This window comes from Triplophysa rosa, linkage group LG5, assembly GCF_024868665.1.
Source record: "Triplophysa rosa linkage group LG5, Trosa_1v2, whole genome shotgun sequence".
NCBI lineage: Eukaryota > Metazoa > Chordata > Actinopteri > Cypriniformes > Nemacheilidae > Triplophysa > Triplophysa rosa.
In genome coordinates, this window is record NC_079894.1 from 15,554,690 (window position 1) to 15,578,194 (window position 23,505).

The following is a 23,505-nucleotide window of genomic DNA, read 5'->3' on the forward strand; positions in this document are numbered from 1 at the left end:
ATGGCAAATGAGATGCACACAAAATGTCTGTGTGTTTAATAAAATAAAGCTTAATTTGGTTTCATAATTGCTGAAAAACATAATGTACTATATTAGTCTATCACCTATTATGTTTACTCGTTAAAGGGATAGTTCACACAAAAATGAAATTCTTTCAACATTTAATCACTCTCTTGTCATTCAAAACATGTTTTTCCTCCGGGGAATACATTTTGCAAAATGTTATTTCTGTCCAAACAATGTAAGTCAATGGGGGCCAATGTTGTTTGGTTACCAGCATTCTTTAAAATATCATACAGATTAAATGATAAAAGAATTTCGGGTGATTTTTTTGGGTGAACTATGCTTTCAGACATATATCACAGTTCGCCTATTGCTATTTCTGATGGTTACTGTTAAAACTCTAGCAATACAGTTAGGTTGGCCTTGTAAATAAAGTCCATTGTGCAGTAAGTGGCAGAATTTTATCCTCTTCTCAGTGGGAGGAAGTAAGTGGATACGATGACCACTTGAGCCCCATCAGGACATACCAGGTGTGTAACGTCCTGGAGCCCAATCAGAACAACTGGCTGCGGACAGACTTCATCCCCCGGCGAGGTGTCCTCCGCGTCTACGTGGAGCTCAAGTTCTCTGTGCGAGACTGTGGCAGTATCCCGAATATTCCGGGCTCCTGTAAGGAGACCTTTAATCTGTTCTACTATGAATCCGATGGAGACACGGCCACAGGAAGCAGCCCGCCTTGGAGGGAGAACCCTTATGTAAAGGTCAGTTCGAATGAGTTTTGCTCTTAAATGATGAGTTTGCATAGAGATGCATTTCCCATTTTGGTGAATTGTGCCATTTTCACGGTTTACTTGCCTTGGGAATGCAATACAGATGCAGATATATATGGAATGTTTAGATGGATAAATGGAGAAAGGGATTAACCGCTTGAGCCATACGATCACATATTTGTAAAAAATTTGCAAAGCTGCATACGTTTCTTCTGAATAGCAGTGTGATAAAAGGTTTGTCTCTTGAGAAATTAACTTCAGTAATCTCATATCTGTCTCAAACTGAGCTCAGATGTGATAAAATCCCAAAGTGTGCAATCATATGTGAAAGATTTTTATTAACTCGGATGGTTAAAAAAAATCTTCAAATTCTTTTAAACTAAATTATCTGAGCTATGAACATGAATTTGAATAGCTTTAATGAAATTATATATGTCAAGACTTTTATAAGGATTCTTTATCTTGTCCTTTGTCACAGGTGGACACCATAGCCCCTGATGAAAGCTTTTCATTGCTGGAATCCGGTATCGTCAACACCAAAGTACGGAGCTTCGGTCCTCTTTCCAAAGCTGGTTTCTACCTGGCCTTCCAGGACCTGGGCGCCTGTATGTCCCTAATCTCCGCCAGGGTCTTCTTTAAAAAGTGCTCCACCACCATCGCCAACTTCGCCATCTTCCCCGAGACGGCCACGGGTGCCGAAGCCACTTCCCTAGTCATCGCCGCGGGGGCCTGCGTGCCAAACGCCGTAGAGGAATCGGTACCTCTAAAGTTGTATTGTAATGGAGACGGAGAATGGATGGTTCCTGTGGGAGCCTGCACCTGCATGCCGGGCTTTGAGCCGGCCAAAAAAGATACTCAGTGTCAGGGTGAGTGTTCTTTTTTTTTACTAAAGCGGATTCTCACTAAAGCTTTTGAGTGTTTGCTGGCAGATGCCACACTGGATTATGAAATCTGTATGAAAGAGATACTTTCAGGTCAAAGTGTTTTTGTGCTTTTTTAAGCAGTCTTTGGTAATGCTAATTTTAAACTAGTGTTTGTAAGACATTGTGAATTATTTAAACATAGCATCCAGTTTGCTTGGTTTTTGTGAACCAGTCTAGAAAACCCAGCGAGTCAATTTTTTGTGATTCACTGTTTTCTACATAAAATAATCCTGTGAAAATAATTCTTGATATCTTTATTATTGACTGAGTAAGGACATGTCAAATAACATTACCCAAATAATAAAAGGTAGTGTCAATAAAAGCAGTAATTTCATATGATCTATATCTACACAAATGACCAGTTTTCTTTATTTTAAAGCGGCTCTAACACAAGCGGTTTCTGCCAATCTCATATTAAACTTGAGTACCTATAGAGTAGTATTTCATACTTCGTATCTTCGAAGAGTATTTAGTTTGATCACATTTATAAAAGATAGATACAGCTGTATGCCGGGGGGAGGGGTAGGCTGAACTAAAGCACGTGCGCACCCATTGCCAACAAAACACAGACATCAGTTTCACTCACCACATGTGGTTCATGTCCGGCATCTTTTAGTGCTGGGACCGCTCCATATATCAGTTTCAAACGATCTCCAAATCCAGCATTATATCCACCGTTTATATAACATCCATCACCCAAATGCAGTGAACAAACAAACACCTGAACTTCGCGAACGTATGATCTCTCTCCTGCACACAAGTGAAAGTGATGTCTGCGCATGCTCCTTCCCCTGCTCTCCTTGATGCTGCGTGGGCGTGCCGCGTGCTTTTCTGGGAGAATTGTCCAATAAGGGACTAAGAAAAATTGTTACGAAACAGTTTTATATGTTCGAAAAAAACTTTCCGAAACCTGTACGATCGCTGGGGGAGTGTACTGAGCACAGAAATACTACGTAATACGCCCAACTCGTTTTTTGACAAGTTGACCATGTCAAGCATGAGAAGACAGCACATTTAACATTGTAAAGAAGTCAGAATGCATGACACACCGTTGCAGCACCCCTTTAATGGCTATGACTGATTTGATGCTCCTAATCTCATATATAGATCATGTGAATTTAGCTTGGAATTCACAGACGGGGCACAAATTTTCTTTTTCAAGACATTAAAAAAATAAAGTGATTTTGATCATAATTTATATATTTATCTATGCTCCATTTAATCTCTATATGTAACTAAACATGGAGGAAAATATTTAATATGTCTAAATTTAAGTAAGAATAAAAAGCATGCTGTCATTCGGCATTTTTTAAAGGTGTCATATAGCGCGGATACGTGTTTTTCTGTGTCTTTAATGTGTTATAAGTTGCCCATGCATGTATTAGACACGTAAAATTGCAAAAATGTAAGTGTCGGAACAAAAGATGCATTCTATCTAAAAGCGAATGCTCACCCAGACCTGCCTGAAACGCCTCGTGTAACCACACCCCCACAAATCTACGTCAGTTGGTGGTATGACTTGACTAAGACCGCCCAAATGTATACGCAAGTAAGATGGGCGTACCTGTCAGCACAATTGCTTTGGAACCTGATGTTCCAAATATGGTAAGAGGCGTTACATTTCCATCACACGCTTGCAGTATTCAACCAATCACTACGCACTGGTTAACTGGCCAATCATAGCACACCTCGCTTTTCAGAGCGATGAGCTTTGTAAAAAATCTGCGCGTTTCAGAGAGGCGGGGCAAAGAGGAGATACAAACATGCATGGTATGTGGAAAATACAGCATTTTTTAACCTTAAATCATGTATTCACATTGCATTACATCTAAAACAAACGATAATATTAGTTTGAGCCGTGTCATATGACCCCTTTAAGTGATTTACAGAATAATTATTACAGTGACGTACCCCGGGGCAACCTGAGGTTAGGTGCACACAAACGTTTTTCATCATGGTGGGGACATTCTGTTGGGACTTCTGTTGTTTTCTACAGACCTAATGATGTTTTCGTTACCTTACCACTAAATCTCACACAAACTTTTTCAGTGAAAGCATTATTTAGTATGTTTATTACACCAACACTTGGTCCCCGCAATATATGCAAAACATGACACTCCTACGCTTATATCTGTGTCCTGTTTGCATTCTGGAGTCAAAATATCAGCTATGTGTTCTGAAGTTAAAAGGCTAAAAACACTAAGAGAATAAAAGCTTTTTTATGTGAATATGTAAAACCCCTCATTTTAAATCTCATGTGGCTTTGATTGTCTTGACTGGTCAAAACACCTTGAGTCCTGAGCATTATACAGTCTGAACCACTCGCCCGTGCTGATCCACAGTTTTCCCGCAGACCTGATCCGGGCTCAGCGTTAAGTAAAGAGCCGTTAAGTAAAGAGCTTCAGTAATGGGTGGAGGACTGCAGTGGTGTCAGAGAACAGAGGTGGTTCACAGCTTCTCCTGACACATCTGATAGGGCCCTAACAGAGTGATATACTAGAGACCAATGGTCCTGCCGAGGCCCAGACGAATTCTCAAACGCCAGTCGGTGAGAGTAATGGAGAAAATTAAAAGATAGACTACAGAGGCGGGGGGGATGGGGGGTCTTGGTGGTGGGGAGTGAGCTGGATGTAGAGTAATAAAATGTGAATTGGACGGGACTCTTGGACCGTGCGCTGGGAAGGAGCTGGTGGACAGAGGGAACTTCCTTTGTGATTGCCAGCATGTAGCGGCTCATTTGTTTCCATCTGGTTGTTCAAGGTTAAGAGTGCTGCCTTAAAGGATTGATAAACGATTCTCGGGGGCCACGCTAGAGACGCCAGATTCGCCGTGGCCAATGGAGAGAGTGCGTCTAATTTCCTTTATCACCTTCCAGCTGTAATCTGCAGGCTTGTGTGCCCACTAACACACACACACACACCGGGAAGCAGCCAAGCCTGTTTAAGATTTATCTGTCAGACTGGCCATGTTTCTGTCTCTCTCTCTCTCTCTCTCTCTCTCTTAAATCTCTTCCTGTCTCATTTTTCGCACTGTCTGAATGCGGAACGCCACGCGTGTTAAGGTTGGGAGCAGGGGCCATTCGCACAGATTTTCCACCGCCTTATTACACTCGCTCGACGTTTTAGCTGTGAAGTAATATGCGTCACGGATGGAATATTGAAGATGTGCGGCGTCGTGTGCAGCATCGGGGTTCCAGGGGTCTCTCGGTATGGGCCCCATTAACCGCTCTGCCATCCACAGTATTTTATTGTGGAGATACGGGTGGGGTGGATTGTTTACAGGGAATAAAATGGAGCTTTGTGAAAGCAGCAGATTTCCCAGCCAGACTGTTTCATCAGCCATTTTCTTCACAAAGCAAACTGACTCACTTGATTGCAGCATTATAGCACAGTTTAGCCCCGGCGGTGCAACTAACTTTAGAAAACTAACTTTGGTGATTCATTCTTGTTCCAAATGTTTGGGATCATTTTCTTTAAATGAGAAAGTGTGTCGTTTTGACAAAATACTTTCTTCTTTCTCTGTTTGATATTCAGAGACAATGGCTAAGCCATTCATGGGTTGATTTGCCCGTAGAACAACAAACGCTGTCGAAACATTACTTTGAGCATGATGACCAGCCCAGCACACCTGTCATTGGCTAAAAATGTTGTGAGATTCTCTGTGTGGGATATATGGATATACGACCAATGCGGATGCAATGTTTGTCGAAGCAACTGCATTTTTTTATCTGTGCACCTCCATTTTGTGCCGCTAGTGAAGCAGAAATTACATACGTCACCTTTAATGCACTTTCTTCCTCTTTTTAGCATGCACCCCAGGGACGTTTAAATCCAAACAAGGCGAGGGTTCTTGTATGCCATGCCCTCCCAATAGCCGGGCCAGCTCTAGGGCATCTAGCGTGTGCCCTTGTCAAAATGGCTTCTACCGTGCTGACAGTGACTCTCCTGACAACCCCTGCACAAGTAAGTGATGTATCATCAGTGGCACGTGTTAAAGAAGATGAAGATGAAATCTGTTGTGTATATGTTGAAAAGGTCTGTCTTGTGCTTTTGGCCACTTTGATGTGGTGGACTTGACTAATGGCATAGAAAACCGCAGAGATATAAAAGGTCATCATTTCTGTTGTTAGCTTGTCGGTTCTCAGTATCTAATGTGCAATTATGACTGGTTAGCTTTAGGGCTGTTGCGTGTTGTTGACACATGGGTTTAATTGGAAATAACACATGAATTCACACATGGACGCAATGTGTTGGGCAAGCCCTTGATTGGAGAGGGTTTTTGCAGAAGTGAAGTTACAATTTCTTAGGAGGCCTGAATGTTTTTTGTAATTTTTTGAAAAATAACGGAATTGTACTGGTGGTAGGAACAATAATTGCAACCGAAGTTTACAATTCCTCAGGCAGTCGTGCTTTGAAACTTTCAGCCTCTGGTTTTAATTAGTTTACATCATGATTCATTGGTTAGAAATTTAACCCTGACAGTTTACACTGTATTCTGCATTTTAAAACCCAATTAGACATTTTTGCAGCAAATATGCAAGAATAGTTAGATAATTTACTCAGAAGTATTTATTATATTGTTTTTTTTAAGTGTCTCCAGTAACATTTTTTGAAACCGTAGTGTTTAAAGGGATAGTTCACCCAAAAATAAAAATTCTGTCATCCCTGTATGTGAGTAAGTCTCTCTTCTGCGGATCACAAAAGAAGATATTTTGAGAAATGTCTTGGTGGTTGTGTCTAATGGAAGTCCGATGTTGTTTGGTTACCAGCATCCTTTATAATATCTTATTTTGTGTTCTGCCAAAGGAATACATGTTTGGACTGACATTAGGATGACTAATTAATTAAATCAATTTCATTTTTGGGTGAACTAAAGAAAATCTGGTAGATTTATTATTCCTGACTAAACATATTGTGACAGATATGTTCTCTTGTATGAATAATGTATTATTTTTTGCTGGACGACCATTATGCCTTATTAAATTATTGTATACAATGTTCTACAGTTCCAAAAGTAATAACACTTTACCTTTGTCTTCTTAGCTATTCCCTCAGCACCTTTAAACGTGATCTCCATCGTAAATGAGACCTCAGTGTCTCTCGAGTGGTCCGAGCCACGAGATTTGGGCGGGCGAGGTGATGTCGTTTACAACGTTGTATGTAAAAAGTGCCTGCATGATGGCGGATCGTGTGCCCGGTGTGACGATAACGTGGAGGTGTCGCCACGGCGACTGGGTCTGGCAGAGAAACAGGCTGCAGTGAGGAATCTTCAGGCTCACACCCATTATAGCTTCGAGATTCAGGCTGTCAATGGCGTGTCCTCCAAGAGTTCATCCATCCCTCAATACGCCACGGTCAATATCACCACGAATCAAGCAGGTGAGAGATTATTTTTCTGTCTGATTTTGTAATATATTATTTGTGTATAGGTGGCTGTTTTTTTTTTTTTTTAGTCTGATTATTTTGTTTATCCATTGTTTAGACCTTTTATTTGTAGTCTTGCACTTAGGGTTAGGGTTAGGTCAAATGTAATGTCAAGGTAAAAGGTAATGTCAAATGTTAATCTGAGACTCGTGAACAATGCAACTAAGTAGGATGTTTAAACACATTTTTGAAAAATGTTCCTCGTCCTGGGCTGTCATGCGAGTAAATTGGGTCATTTTATCCAATTCAGTTGTCCATGGCTAGCTTGGAGCTCCTCCTCGGAGCCAAATTAGTTAGTCATATTATTGTCAGTGTCATCTGTGTTGAGACCAAATTTGTGTTATTTTGTTAAGACTGGATAGACAAGTGAACTTGTAAAATAGATTAGACTGAATGAATGAGATAATAATGCAATTGTACTTTGGCAAGTTTTTACATCTAATCAGCAGCAAACATGTTTTGGACAAGCGTTCTGCCAGGTTTAACTTAGCATATCTATTAGTTTTTAGATAGTCTTTGTGCTATTGTACTCAAAAAAGGTTTACAAAACTACCTTAGGGTAATCAACACAATTTACAGTATTTCTCTCCTACAAAAGTGATTAATATACTGATGAGTCATGTTGCACTGAAGTTAAAGTTTTTGTTCTGCAAGCATTCAAATTATGCAGAAAAATCTGTACATTAGATAAAACATATTGGAAATTACAGAATAGATCAAATAAATAAAATGTCTATTATATAAATATAATTTGAAACAATTGTCACTACGACAAGCATACAGGCATTTAAGTGATCGAGATTAAAATCTAGATTCACTTTGTATTAAAAAGTTTTTCCAAAGAAGCCGACTGTTTTTTTCCATACTGATTGGTGAAAAGAGATTTGGAAGAGGATGATCTTTCTGGAAAGTCTCTATGATCCAGTCTGCATTCAGAGAGCTTTACTGGGATATTTGAGTTCTTTTTGATGATTTTTAATGCTTTCTTCTGCACCGTTTCAAAAGCAGCTTGCGTTTTAATGCAGCCCACTTCACATCTTTACATTTCCATACTTAAGACAGAAAGCAGCATATACTGATGGGTGGTCTCCATTTTTGCAGTGAAGTCCAGACCTTTTTTAAACATTCATCAACCAACTAAATGAGTTGACAAGGTAACACTCAAATATTTTGAGGTGTGCTGGTTTTGAGTGGTCGCATACTTACGGGCATGTCCAATGAAATGCTCTTTAGAAAGACCTTCACCCTTCCATCTACTTCATATTTCACGACAGTTATGTAAACTAAAGGCTGTTGGCTATTTACAAAAAGGGGCGAGTCCTAGCTTCCTGTTTTAAAAGGAAATGTTGCACTCATTAAATGAACCTAAAGGGTCTTTAAGGAACCTACTCCAATAAAATGAAATAACTGTTTTCTTTCTTTGTCTTGTCTCTTTAACACCTGCAGCTCCATCCGCAGTCCCCACCGTACATTTAATGCGGGCCACAGCTGGCACTCTCAGCCTCTCCTGGCTGCCCCCAGAGCGGCCCAACGGCGTGATCCTGGATTATGAGATCAAGTACCAGGAGAGGGTGAGGAACTGCTGTGCATCTAAATCAACCACAACTGAAGAACTCTTGAACCCGAGCCTGATGACATTACACCAGGCACCCAGCACGGGTTTAACTGGCTTGAACTCAAAGTAGCCCTGGCTCTACTTAAAGTGGAGGACAATAGAAGAACAGATGGCCACTGGTCAAAACCCAATGGCTTATGCTAAAAAGAGCAGAGCTTAATTCGTCTATAGGATTTACTTACGGCCATGTGTTTGGATGAAAGTGTTAGCCCAGGCTTGTCTTTTCAAATGCGTGTGATCTGTTAATTGCAGCGAAAACCGTTAACTAAACATTCACGTTCAGGAATAGCTCATCCAAAATTGACAATTCGTGTCACCCGTATGTCATTACAAACCAGTGTGACTTTCTTATGAGTGCAATGGTAGTCAATGGACCAAAACGGCTCCTTTAAGAATTTAACTGACTGGTTGTAAACACTAAGTGTTTGTGTGTGGTTTTTTCTCAGGGAGAGTCTTTTTCTCACACCGTCACTGCCCAGCACACCTCTGCCAAGGTTGAGGGTTTAAAGGCTGGTACGGTGTATGTCGTGCAGGTTCGTGCTCGAACAGTAGCTGGGTATGGACGCTATAGCAACCCGGTGGAGATCAGTACAAGTCTTTATGGTAAATATATAGATATTCCATGTCTTTAACACCTGTTTCGTTATCGGAGGCCAAATATGAAATTTGTAGGAATAGTTTACTCTAACTCATGTCACTTGTGAAACACACAAAAAAACAAGATTTTGATAATTTTACTGGTTGTTTTTTCATACACTTACATTGAAACTTTTGAAAGGATGCAAAAGCACAATAAGAGCATAAAACTAGTCGATGCAAGGATGAGCATTATATTACAAGTCTTACTATTTTAAGATATATTACAAAGATAGCTTGTGTGAGGAACAGACTGAAATTTAAGTAATTCACTGAAATCCTGCATCTGCCCTAGTTCTCCCACCCACATGCATGAGTGATATCTGAATTTTTTTTTCAGTCAGATCTTTTCAATTAATCTGATGAGCAGATTCACCCTAAGGATAAATAAAGTTTAGGGTAAACTTGGGGGGCCCAAGATGGATTTTATGGCATTTTATGAAATATAGAGATTTATCATAGATTTTATGCAATGAAACACCAGAAATATAAGACAAATAATTTATGTTCCAGCATTGTATAACTGAATATGTTTTTGGTTCAATTAAAATTCTAAGTTTAAGGTTATTAGTCTATATTTGGGGGGCCACAAAGCGATGCACTCTACACAAAAGGGGCCTTACAACAAAAATGTTTGAGAACCGCTGCCTTAAAGTGTGTCTCAGATTGTACATTTGTAATTGGTAAGCTGGTGTATGAAATAAATTTGATTTGCCTGACAGATGACCCTGAGCGGTCAGTACAGGACCTTTTGCCTCTCATTGTGGGCTCTGCCTCTGCTGGATTTGTAGTCATCCTTGCCATGGTGGTCATCGCTTTTGTTTGCCTCAGGTAAATATGAGAAATGAACATGTTCTGTATTTCTGAAATGAACTGGATCACGAAAAGTTTGCTTTTCATACGAGAATGGAGGTGGGGAGGAAATCGTGATGTCTTTCTTTTCTAGGATTATGAGGACTTGTGTACACTAAAAACATACTTAAACAAAATTGAAAGAAGATTAGTTCTACAGACAAAACTGTAATAAGATAATAAAGGTATTAATGAGGTTCATTGGCAAATAGTTTTTGTTTTGACCGTAAATCCCAGTTTTAACTTTGCCAATGCAATTACAGTGTACGACGAAAGTAAACAGGTTCAATCCTGATTTAATGTGACATTAGAATGCCTTCGCAATAGCAATTTGCATTGTGTGCCGCCTCAATGCTTTTGTACTTCGTGTCAAGCAAACTCAACAGGACAACAAAATCGGATCAAATAAGGCCAACAGAAAAGACTTCAAAGTGTGTCCAACTTTGGATATTTATGTGGGTCTCACAAGATGCTCATTTGAGGCCACTTCGCCCCAGAGCGAGGCCTGGGCCGTCGCCAATCACTCCAGAAACGACAGACTGCCACTGTGTCTATTTGACACATTCTTCTTGACTGCGACCGCCTTATTGTGCCAAAGCAACTCCTCCTCTCTGCTTCAACCCCTTTCTTCTCTCTCATTCATGCCTTCTACACTAATGTGTTCATTGTATGTGTGTGTGTGTGCGGAGCATCATTCTCTCCCACTGACATTTAAATTGGAGATGAGATGCTAATTAGCAGCAGGCGTCATTGTTAGTGCAGGTCGTGAGACAAAAGGATTTCCACACATGGTGAATTCCAATAGGCCCCTTTGCTCCCGTTCCCTTTCAAACGGGCTACTTATGCGGAGTTAGCGAAACAAAGAGTTCCTAATGAGAATCCTAAGATTAAATACACCGTTCACTGTCTTCAGATACTCAATGCAAGCGTGTACGCTCCATGGCTGCTTATTTATTCCCTAAACCTATGATTTGGTGATTTGGAGTCCAACCTACATTTTGAAATGCTTCAAAATACAGACAGCACGGTCTTGAAAGACGCTCTTGTGTGCTTATTGTTGTGGTGTCCCAGACTTTGGATCCAGTATGTACCGTGTTTCAATTAGAAGTAAATGGCAAGAAATCGCTCTAAGGGCATGATATTACACGTTCAGGAAGTGAATCACACTCATTTTGGGTTCCGATTTAGATTTAAAACTAGGTTTTGGTGCAATTTGAAGGACATAATTGATGATTGAAGCATATGAAATACCTAAACTACTCAAAAGTTCTCTTTCACAATTTGCCCCAGTTAAATATTTGTGCCTGCACACTCTGTAAATCCAGACGTAAGCTAGACTCTCAATGTGCGCATTATCTGGTTACAGACGGCAGCGTACCGGCTCAGAGCTGGAGTACACGGAGAAACTGCAGCAGTATGGTGAGTAAAACTGCATCTTGCTTTCCAGACACAGGAACGGCATTAACAGAACAGCAGAAATCATATTTGCAAACAGAATATGATGCAATAAGGGCTATTACATTGATTGTGCATTTTGTATAATTTAAATAAATGATATGGTTGTGTTCTGGAGGGCAGAAAATAATATGAATATTAATACAAATTCTTTCTCATTTTAGTGTCCCCAGGTGTCAAAGTTTATATCGACCCTTTTACATACGAGGACCCGAACGAGGCAGTTCATGAATTTGCCCGTGAGATCGACATCTCGTGTGTGAAGATAGAGGAAGTCATTGGAGCAGGTAAACGATGTTTTTTCATAAAAGGAAGTGAAACAAGGCCGTTTTGATCAATATAAAAATATACTAATACGTCATTGTCCGTCTTTAATTTTTACATTTATTTGTACTTGTGGAATTGCCTGTGCCAAGTTGTGTTTCTCAGCATCCCTTGGAACAGTGGTTCTCAACTAGTGGCAAAAAAGTTATATTGCAGTTTATTAATATTACATCACCATATTGTCACAGAACCAAATGTTACTTTAGAATCAGCCATATCAATAACAGAGGAAATTATATACTGCAGTACCATAATACTCTAGAGAAGCATTTTTCCTGATTTGCCTTTAGTTTTATCCCTGCCCTTCTTGACCCGGTCAGAACGGATCTGCCACATACTTTTGGGTTGCGTGTTACCCGTTGTGACCCAAGTTGAGAACCTCTGCCTTGGAATAGACATTTTAAGATTTAAATAGCTAAATGCTTTATATGGTTATAATAATATTCATGGGAGATGAAAGTTTTTGTCGCAACTAACCGTATGCATGCTGCTTGCTGCCTTCACCTACATCTTTTATTGTTTCGTCCCTGTGCTTTTTCTTTTACAATCTCACTTCCCTCCACCTCTTTTCAAACGGTCCCATTCTCATCCTCAGGGTCCAGACCCAAAACTCCCACAGCCCTTAAATTTCTCACTCCTCCCTCTCCACTCTCTGGCCCTAAACTCCACGCTCACCCACTCTCTCCATCCGCCCCCTGCCTGTTCAAACCCTAAACCATTGCCATCCGTCCTATTCTCTCTAGTGCACTTTCTCATTCATTCTGTTTTCTGCTGTGCATCACGCCCTCCCGAAAAGATTTTTTTAATCCTAAACTCAAACCAATAATCCTCCCTCACTCTCCCTCGCCCCCACCCCCACTCCCTCTCTCCTCTTTCTCTCGGTGATGTTTATACAGGAGAGTTCGGGGAGGTGTGTCGGGGGAGGTTGAAGCACCCCGGCAGAAAGGAAGCAACTGTGGCCATCAAGACTCTGAAGGCAGGCTACACCGAGCGTCAAAGGCGGGACTTCCTAAGCGAGGCCAGTATCATGGGCCAGTTTGACCATCCCAATGTCATCCACTTGGAAGGAGTTCTGACCAGGAGCTGCCCGGTGCTTATCGTCACGGAGTTTATGGAGAACGGAGCTCTCGACTCCTTCCTCAGAGTAAGATGAAAATCATGTCTGATAGAACTACAGATTTCTTATGTAGAAGCCTGCCAACTGGCAAACTGTAATTTACTATACCTCATTTAGATCCCTCTCAAGAAAGGACTTACTTGGGCGTATGTATCACCAAATTAATATTCATGAGCTGATAAGGTTTGTAATGTGAAGGCATATTGTAAAGCTTATCAGCTCATAAATATTAATTTCACACTTTTCGGAACATTTCCTCGCCCTGATTTTAACGTCCATAAACATTGCACATTACTACCTAATAGTACTTAGGGGTTGAGACGCTCTGAGGTGAAAATGGACCTTTACCCTTCAAGGCGGCAAACTTGCATTGAAGTCAGTCTGTATTCTTTTCATGATCTAATAAATTCCCAGGCTACATTTTTCTCCAAATATCCTGTTTCACCTTACAAAAATAATATAGGTTGCAAATGTCGTTTTTTGTTGTCTTTAACAAAACTCGGTTTCCCTCGCTAAGAAAAAAACATGTGGCAAGTCTTTAGCCAGGAAGAACTTATTTCAAGCTGTCGGGGAACTTGATAACCCTTCAGCATGAAACGATTATCCCTGTTTCTTAAGAGAAAGATCCTTTAACTTGTGTCAACATCTGGCTTTCCAAAATAGCAAATTAACCTCGCAAGACCTTGGTTGAGTTTCTTGGTAAACAGAATGCACCAAAGAACTTTAACCAATTCATGCATTCAGTGAGATATTAGCAAAACTCTGAGTTAAAACATCCAGTAGTGACGGTGTTGGGGGGTTCACTCTCTACCGAGACCACCACACAGAAGATTACTCGGGGTTTTTCCTGCATTGAGAAATTGGAGGCGGCCGCCTCCGTCAAATGTCGTGCCGCCTCAGACTCTCGCCAGAATTATGTCGGGTGTCTTCACAAGAAATGCTGCTTGCATTTAACAGACTGTCATTTGTAACTGCAGTTGCGACATTACGCCACAGTGGAGGCGCTGTTTCGTTATCAGCACACTGAGGCGCTGAAAAGAGTTGCAGAACAAGAGCTAGCTGTGTTTCACGGCTGTTTGTTTTGCATCAAAGTACATTTCATTTCTTAAATTAACATGACGTACATCATTGTAGTATTTTTAACTGTGCAGTCAGATCGTTGAATCAGTGTATACTGTACACAGTGAGTTCGCCAGTATGAACGCACATTGCGTTCAGAACGACTCGCACACAAATGACTCATTTGAACCGATTCATTTAAACTATTGAACTTTTCAGTCACTAGCGAATATAAGAGATCATTGAATCATTTAAAGTGAACCACAGAGAATGCAAGATGTGAATGAGCTTTGTTCATTTAGTAAGACTGGTTAATTCAGTTGGCTATTGTGGGCTGAAAAGTTAGTTGAAATGATAAAAAGCTTTATTTGATTAAAAACACATTTCTGTTTGGTTGAATAAAAGTAATGTTTTATATAACTTAATAATTTTCATTTTCGTCTCATTTTATTAGAACTGTTAATATGTCAAAGTCACTTTGGTTAAGCCATTTAAAGGTAAGGCCTTCGTGTGTGTGTACAAGATCAGGATGGCACCACCTCCGCCTCATTTTGAGCCAGGAAAAACCCTGTTACTGTAGTCAACTTAGAACCCACAATCACCAGCTCCTCATCCACCGACGTCTTCCTATGGCGCAGCTTGTTCTCACACGGCCCAGCCAGGGACACCAGCACATTTATTCTCCGCACACACACATTTCTAAAAATACCCATAAGCACAAGCTTTGGCATGAATCATCTTCAGTTTTACAAAAAAAGGCATGGCTTCCACATCAAAATCTTCCAGCAGAATGTTTATCATCATGGCGCCAAACAAAGTGAGAACACTGCAGACCTGATGATGTTTCATTGGCTTTAAGGCTTAGCATGATGCATGTGCTATTTGTGAAAACTCGAGTTGTGAATTCACCCTCAGAGATTGTTCGAGCACCGGTACTCGGGCCACAGCAGTAACGTGTGGAGCCCCTCTGCTGTTACTAATGCTTGTACTTGAGTTCCTCCATTCAGTATGTGAAAAAGCAAACATGTGGCTTTGATATTCTATGTGAAGTATGTAATTGAATTATGCTTTCAAGGATTCAATGCTGTTGCAAAGGAAATTCCTCCATGGAGATTAGCTTTTGTGGCGTTTGTGTGGAGACACTTTTTCATAGCATTGCCATTCTGATACCCTGAAGAAGATTACAGCCTGCTGAAAGCAGAATTAGTCAAACGGGTCTGTCAAATACGGGCTGATCAAAACAAGTAGAACTGGTGCAGTGTCATGTTTACATTTGTTAACGTTTCTGTATTCTACTGTTTCTGCTCAGCTAAATGACGGCAGGTTCACCGTCACGCAGCTGGTTGGCATGTTGAGGGGCATCGCAGCTGGTATGAAGTATCTGTCCGACATGAACTACGTCCATCGTGACCTGGCTGCCCGCAATGTTCTCGTCAACAGCAACTTGGTGTGCAAAGTCTCCGATTTTGGCCTCTCTCGCTTCTTAGACGATAACTCATCGGACCCCACCTACACGAGCTCACTGGTGAGTTTGAATCAGCCAAACATTTTTGCTCTTGTTTAATATAATATGTATACAATTATGTGCTTAATATAATATAAAGCTAAGAATAAAACAAAATCATAATATCGTAAAAGAGCTCCCAATCCCCATTGTGCCATTATTGTGTCTTTTTTTTTTTCTTGTACAATTTTATACATTAGTAGTCAGGAAAGTGTTGTTGTCATTTCAAATAAATAAAATAGAAAACAATGTCTATAAACTACGATGTTTGATGTTTATGCTAGCATGAAGGCTGTTTCTGAGGAAAATAAACCATTTTCGTTGTTGCAAAGTAGCTTTACATGCATTATAAATGATAATACTAGTAATAATAGATGCATAAATAAAATAAAGATAATATATGGTATTAAAAAAAACAGGATTACTACATTTTTACCATGTATATTATCATTTGTAAAAGCTATAGGGTTAAATTTGTGGTTACTGTGGTTTTACTACAAACAAACCATATACTTACTATAATTAAATCATGGTTATATTGTGTATAATTCATACTTTAGTTTTCTGATTATCATGTCTTAAAGGGATAGTTTACCACAAAATGAAATCATCGTTTACTCACCCTCTTCACATTTCAACCCTTATGGATTTCTTTTTAATTTTCGCAGAACACAAACGAAGATATGTTGAAGAATGTTGGTAAAAGAAAACCGTTGGTCCGTATTGACTTGCATTGGTTTTGTCTTTAAACAATAAAAGTCAATGGCGACCAACGTTTTTCATAGTCATACAGGTTCAAAATGACAAGAGAGTGTGTAAATAATGACTTTTTTTTTTTTTTTAATTAACACGAGTACTCCTACAAAAAGTCCTGTGGTATTACCAAGGTACAGTGATGTTATGTTAAAGATATCCAGGCACCAGACAGAAGTTAACCAATATCGATGCATTACAGTTACAGTGTACACTAAGAGTTGATAAGACAGTCCTTGACCACCTTATCTAGATTGTGGAGTACAGATGGCATGTATAATACATAGAGGAAGCTTGACGTTATCTCTGTCTGTGTGAAGCATATGGTTGTAGTCAGTCTGTGATGGCTTATTCGGTGTATCCGACATGATAGGCTGAGAGTACAGAAATTGACTGACTAGTACCCCACAGTATATAATTCCTTTCATTTCTCGATTAGTATTCAGCCATAGCTCGATTTACGCAGCTTAAAAATTGGGTTCATAATTGGAAATGCTAGTACTGAATCGATACGCGTAAAGGTGAATATTTAGTGCTAGCTAGCTCATTTAGCTCGTACTTTTCTTAGATTAGCGTATTGATCGGTCTGGCCGCTCATGTAGTCAGTATCACAGATAGATCAAACCGATGCCTTTAAAGCCAGATTTCTGCTGTTCCAGTTTTACAGTTTTTTCATCTCTGATTAATGAAGCCAGTGAGGTAGCCTGTGGGGAGAAAGCCATGAGTTAGGGCTGAGGCTTCACTCTAATTAGGCTGCTGAAGACTCCATCTGTGCTTCTAAAGTTGGTGTTTGGGTTTAATGGGGTCTGTGTGTTATGCAGGGGGGAAAGATCCCAATCCGCTGGACTGCCCCGGAGGCCATCGCCTTCAGGAAATTCACCTCTGCGAGTGATGTGTGGAGCTATGGCATTGTGATGTGGGAGGTGATGTCATTTGGAGAGCGTCCGTATTGGGACATGAGCAATCAAGATGTAAGTCAGCTTTACCTTTGCATTACTGTGAAGTGAATGTCACAAAAACATGGCGTGGTCATATTTTATCCCCAAATCAAAATATTCTAGATTCAATTTTTGTCATTTTTAAACTTAGTAATGTATTATGTTCCCTTTTAAATATTTTAAATTCTGTCATCATTTACTCATCCTCTTGTCATTTTGAACCTGTATGAATATCTTCTGCAGAACACAAAATAAGATATTTAGAAGAATGCTGGTAACTGAACAATGGCGGTACCCATTCACTTCTATTGAATAGCCACAAAACCAATGCAATGCAATGGGGTCCGCTGTTGTTCCGTTACCAACATTCTTTAAAATATCGTCTTTTGTGTTCTGCAGAGGAAAAAAGGCATACGGGTTTGAAATGACAAAGGGGTCAGTAAATGATGATAGATTTTATTTTTTTTACACTGTGCTATATGTCTCACTTATACTACGTTTTTCATCCCTATTAGTCTTTATAATGGTTCAACAATGTAAAATATTGATTTCTAAATGTTTCCCAGTTGTATACAGTGTGCCTAATAAAACTCGGTATACAGTTGAGTTTGGCCTAATGTGAAAGGACGGTGTAATTGCTGTCTGTGCTTGCTGTAGGTTATGAATGCAGTGGAGCAGGACTACAGACTGCCTCCTCCCATGGACTGCCCCGCAGTGCTGCACCAGCTCATGCTGGAGTGCTGGGTGAAGGAGCGGAACATGAGGCCACGCTTCGGCCAGATCGTCAGCACACTTGACAAGCTGCTCCGCAACGCCGCGAGCCTCAAAGTGCTTACCAGCACACACTCAGGGTGAGCAGAAACCGGACCAGATTAGACATGGGTCAATTATGGCTCTGAGTTATAGGAACAGACGGTTGCTTTTGGGCAGAACATAGTTTGTGAAATCCCGAATGGCAGAAAGGGCAGTAAACAGTTTGGCCAATTAGTGGTGTTTTATTCTGCTGTGCACTGAAATTTGTCATACTTTTGGTTATTTATCGACTACGTTTAAACTCTTACCATAAGGTAACCTACCATAATGTGTTTTCTAATTATTACAATTTTAAATACAGTTTTGACTAATGAATTGTAACTATGTATAAGAAACTTTTATTGGCTCAGTAGTTGCTCTCTCTCCTAAATGACATAGCTCAGTTCTCGGTATTATTATTTTAGCTTGCAAAGGATCAGCTTTTTCTCAAATGTTTCAGAGGAATAAAAACCAATTTGATAATTGACATACATTTAAGAAGATCGATAGCGTAGCTATCATTTTTCAATTGATCTTGCCAAACCTGAGCACAGTTTGTGTCATTATTTACATTGTTTCTAAACCTCAAGAGCACGTCATATTACGTGGTCCAACATTGGTTGTGAGATAAAAAATATTGCGTGATAAGCAAAAACCTCCTCAGCGGTTCCCTATGTAAATTACCATTTACCGTGCACAGCATTTCCTCAATGACCACCCTCCCCATACCTCCCCACTATATGCAGTTGTAACCGTATAAATTATCCAGCAGCAGTGGACGATAAATAACACTGCTGAGTTTGACTTAGTAAAAATACACACGCTCATTTCACTCGCATTTGTAAGCGTACAGCTCTCGCCTCGAGCACTCTGAACCAAAGCATCTTGGGACCGCAGTAACGGCTGACTTACACACAGAGCAGTGCCCTTTCCTCTTGGCTGGCTGTTGCATCTGGTCGCTTGGGAAGCGGATTCTGTTCATGCTACGGCTAGCGGAGGTGACGGAGAGAGCTTAATAAGGGAGATGGAGGCGATGCTAAAAGAGAGCAATGACTTTAATTAGTTGGCTAATGAGCTTTTTAATGTGCCTGCAGTAGAGCCTAGTGCCCAATGCAGGACTCAGTCGGGTATGCGTGCGCGCGCGTGTATGAAATTCCAATCCTGCCAAAATTATTATTAAAAATAAATAAATCCATGAAGAAATGTAAAAAAGTGAAAATAAATTAATTAATTAATAAAAAATATTTTTCTAAAAATAGAAATGAATGAAAAAGACATATTTAAACACATTTGTTATTTATTTAAACATTTATTTATTTATATATTTTGTATTTATTTTATGCATTTATGTTAATATCTGTGTATTTCCACATTTTTACATGTATTTATTTTCACATTTATTTATTTCTACATTTCTGTGTCCATATGGTAATGAGGGGGCGTGTCTTGCTTCAGACATAACAGTCGAGCGCAGAGTGCTGCTGTAGGCCACAGTCAAACACTTAGGCCACAGTAACATCTTGTGCTTTGACAAAATGACATACAAGAGTTGAGTGTGACTACATGAAACAATAATATAGTATATTACACCATTTACTGTAGTAAACTGCAGCATACTATATATTGTAGTCTTGAGTGTTCAGAAACGATATAGCATCTGGGAATTTTACTACAGTATACTATAGTAAAAATACTATAGTAAAAAACTACTGGTATACTTTGTATATGCATATGGTTACGCTGGTATTAAATCACTTAAAGCAGGGGTCTTCAACTGGGGGTCTGCGGACTGAAAGGGGTTCGCTAATAACTGTTTACTCACAGGCAACTTTTTGTTAAAAATGTAAAACATGGGTACAGAAATATGACAACCAGTGTTCTCTTTAAGTCCGTGCGGATGCCGCGCATTGCAATTTTAACCTGCCTGCGTGCAGACAAAAACATCCATTCAGGCAGCGGAAGCAAACAATGAAAGAAACGTTACATCTGCATCATAAAAACCGGTAAGGTTAGAATCCGTGCATTCTCTGTCTCCCTTCCGATAAAAGTACGCATGAAAGGAGTTGCGTGCGAATAAAGTGCATTCTCATATGTTTCTAAACTTCTGTTCAAATTTGTTAAAGCTGTAAAGTGCTAATTTGACAGCCAAATGACACCACACCGCTTCTGCATTGTAAACTCTGACAGAACTATCGTACGTGTTTAAAATCAATGAAACGCGCACCGTGTAGTACTGATGGTGCACGTCAAACAAGTTGCCCTGAAAATAGGGCTCTCCTTAGTCTGATATGATGCTCTGCAGAAAATAACTTTTGTTCATTTTCGTGTAACAGCCTCGACACAATGCTGATCCACGAGAAAGACAATGGAGCTCAGAATTATAAAATAGCGGTGTGTTCTGCAACACACAGAGAAGCGGAAGAAATAAAAAGAAGGACACTTAATAAAACGGACTGATTTTACAACAGAATGCATAAAATCTGCACTAATTTCTTTCGCATCCAGAGACAACCCCTACCTCCACTAGAATAGTCTTTGCGCCATTAAGGGTCAGTCATCTCATTGAATAAAAACTAATGTTCAAATAAATGTTTAATTGTCCATCTCACAGTAAAATGAAAATGTTTGATGCTGCAAATCCCTTAAAATAATCAAGCAATCTATATTAAAAACACAAATAATACACAGAAAAGTATTTATCCTATGTGCAACAACAACATAAGTGCTAATGTAATGTCTTACCATAATATTGCTGTGACAATAGGGTTGTTTCTATTTAAATACCTCCTTTTACACATTTAATATAAGGGGGTCCCTGCACCATGCATCTCTCATCTAAGGGGTCCTTGCCCCGAAAAACGTTGAAGACCCCTGACTTAAAGCATGATATTGTTGTTGGTGCTGGTGGTCCAGTGAACTGTGTGCCAACACGTTGTGCAGAAGCACTTTGGGCCCTCTCTCTGTTCCCTTCTCTCATCCCGTAATTTCCTGTCTCTCTCTCAACTGTCCTATCAATATAAAAAAGGTAAAAAGACAAAAAAATTGTGATACTGTCAGAAATCATTACTTTCCCATATGACTTGCACTACTCAAAGGCACCCACATGAAGTAATACTACATGGCCAGTCAACTTGGTTCCTTGATGGTCCAGCATCCTGCAGAGTTTATTTCCAACCCTAATCAAACACACCTGACCAAGCTAATTATTCAGGATTCATTTGAAATGATGAACAGGTGCCTGACTAGCCCTGTTATAGCTTATACTGCAGTATTTACTGTAGTAAAGTGTAAAATTCCCAGATACTACAGTTAATTATTTACCATAGTAAATAATAAAATGGCAATATAGTTAAGCCATACGCCCTTTTCACATGATGTCACGCATCTTCCGTTCTGCCGCGAAGCAGTGTATCATTACTTCCGCTAGCACTCCAGTTCATAAGGTGGCGGTAATGCACCTATAAGCTGATTTGCCAACCGCCAGTAAAACTCAAGAAGAAGAAGTTACTTCCGCTAGCGACTCAGAATGGAGTTTACCAAGTGTCTTGCACATCTGCCACAAATACGGCTAGATGATGTAAAACGTCTTGCAGACAAATTTTCGCTAACGACAAGATCAAAGCTAGAGAAAGGATACAAATTCTTCGTTGAACAGTACCTGTTTGATTATGAAGGTAAGTGTTTTGTTTTCTTTTTGTGTTAGCAAAGTGCTAGGATAAGTACTTGAATACGTGTTCTGTCAGTTTTTTTTCTCACTCTTGTTAAATTCCAGCGCAACGGCAAAACGGAAGTTCTTCTTCTTCTTCTTGTTTGTTGCAAGACGGATGTTATGATACACTGCTTTGAAAAAAGGCGGAAGTTAAGTGACGTCATTGTGAAAAGGGCGTATTGTAACCACAATTTAACCATGGTGTTGCTACAGTAACCAGAGTTAACCACGGTATTTGTAGTAGAACTGTGGCCATGCAAATCTGCCAAAAAACATGGTTTCTACACTTACACTATGATAAAATCATGGTTGATTTCTTTAAGGGCTTTTAAATCCTACTATAATGCACTACAGTATATATTACCATTATGTATAGTATGCTGCAGTTTACTATAGTAAATGCTGAAATCTATATATTATTGTTTCATGTGGTCACACTCAACTCTTGTATGTCATTTTGTCAAAGCACACGATGTTACTGTGGCCTTAGAGTTTGCCTGTGGCCTACAGCAGCACTCTGTGCTCGACTGCTATGTCTGAAGCAAGACACGCCCCCTCATTACCATATGGATACAAAAATGTGTAAATAAATCAATATAAAATGAATGAAAAATAGATATTTAAACTTTCGCTTTTTTACATTTCTTCATGGATTTATTTTTGTATTTATTTATTTTTAATTTTGGCAGGATTGGAATTCCATATATGTGTGTGTGTGTGTGTGTGTGTGTGTGTGTGTGCGTGTGTGTGTGTGCGTGCGTGCGTGCGTGTGTGTGTGTGTGCACGTTTGCATCATGCCTTCACGTGGCGCCGCATGCTGATGACTTTTGTATGATTCATTTATGTTCGCATCTGTATGCACGAGCAGCGCTGGCTTGGCTGTTGACATGCCGCGATCCAATCTACAGGGACAGCTGTGCGTATGTGATTATTATTCATCTTTAAATAAGCGTGTGTGTGTTTGGCCTTTTTGTTGTGAATAAAATTTTATAAAAATGTGTTGTCCGAAAACCAAATGCTGTTGGTTTTATTCTGTGGAATAAAATAGAATTTTTAAGAATCTTAATGTAGTGTAATTGTTCATAATAATTACATCTGTCAAGCTCCAAAAAAGACAAGAAAAAGTATTATTATTAATTATTTGTTATATTTTAAGTCCTCCTAAGCCACTGGTTCTCAACAGGGGGGCCGTGGCCCACAATGGGGGCCCAGCTGACTTCTATGGGGACCTTAAGATGACCCATAATGACTAAGACAAAATGAGCATTGAAATACATTTTCAAAAAACATATATTTCTTATATTTTGCCATTTTTATAATGAATAAAAAAAATTCCAGTTAATGACATAGCTCTGAAATATTGTTTTGGGTAAAAATTGTGTTTTTGTGAATGAGAGGTGGGCCTTTGAATATTCTTAAAAACAATGGTGACTCTTGAAGTCAAAAAGGTTGAGAACCCCTGTTCTAAGGCATATGCTAGCTGTGTTAGAGGCTAAAAAAGTAAAAACGCTGTATCACAATTGACAGTGTCAAGAACACGCTATCTTTGAATTTTAATCATTAATTGTCCTTTTTGGAGTGTGATGCAAAAGCAATCTTTAATCATTCATAAGTATGTGTTTCATGCAAATG

The 23,505-nt window shown here is 39.6% G+C and overlaps 2 protein-coding genes across 2 annotated transcripts in view; one reads left to right on the plus strand and one right to left on the minus strand.

Moving 5' to 3' along the window:
* Window positions 1–23,505, minus strand: part of pcolce2a (procollagen C-endopeptidase enhancer 2a) — a 60,751-nt gene that overhangs the window by 19,668 nt on the left and 17,578 nt on the right. The window lies entirely within an intron of this gene.
* ephb3a (eph receptor B3a) overlaps window positions 1–23,505 on the plus strand; it is a 32,124-nt gene that overhangs the window by 4,864 nt on the left and 3,755 nt on the right. Inside the window, exons 3-15 of the mRNA XM_057333511.1 lie at window positions 480–764; window positions 1,252–1,639; window positions 5,503–5,658; window positions 6,739–7,074; window positions 8,566–8,690; window positions 9,181–9,337; window positions 10,093–10,201; window positions 11,589–11,641; window positions 11,842–11,964; window positions 12,898–13,145; window positions 15,487–15,702; window positions 17,256–17,405; window positions 18,030–18,223. Coding sequence (XP_057189494.1) covers window positions 480–764; window positions 1,252–1,639; window positions 5,503–5,658; window positions 6,739–7,074; window positions 8,566–8,690; window positions 9,181–9,337; window positions 10,093–10,201; window positions 11,589–11,641; window positions 11,842–11,964; window positions 12,898–13,145; window positions 15,487–15,702; window positions 17,256–17,405; window positions 18,030–18,223 — 2,540 coding nt within the window. The remainder of the gene's footprint in view (window positions 1–479; window positions 765–1,251; window positions 1,640–5,502; window positions 5,659–6,738; window positions 7,075–8,565; window positions 8,691–9,180; window positions 9,338–10,092; window positions 10,202–11,588; window positions 11,642–11,841; window positions 11,965–12,897; window positions 13,146–15,486; window positions 15,703–17,255; window positions 17,406–18,029; window positions 18,224–23,505) is intronic.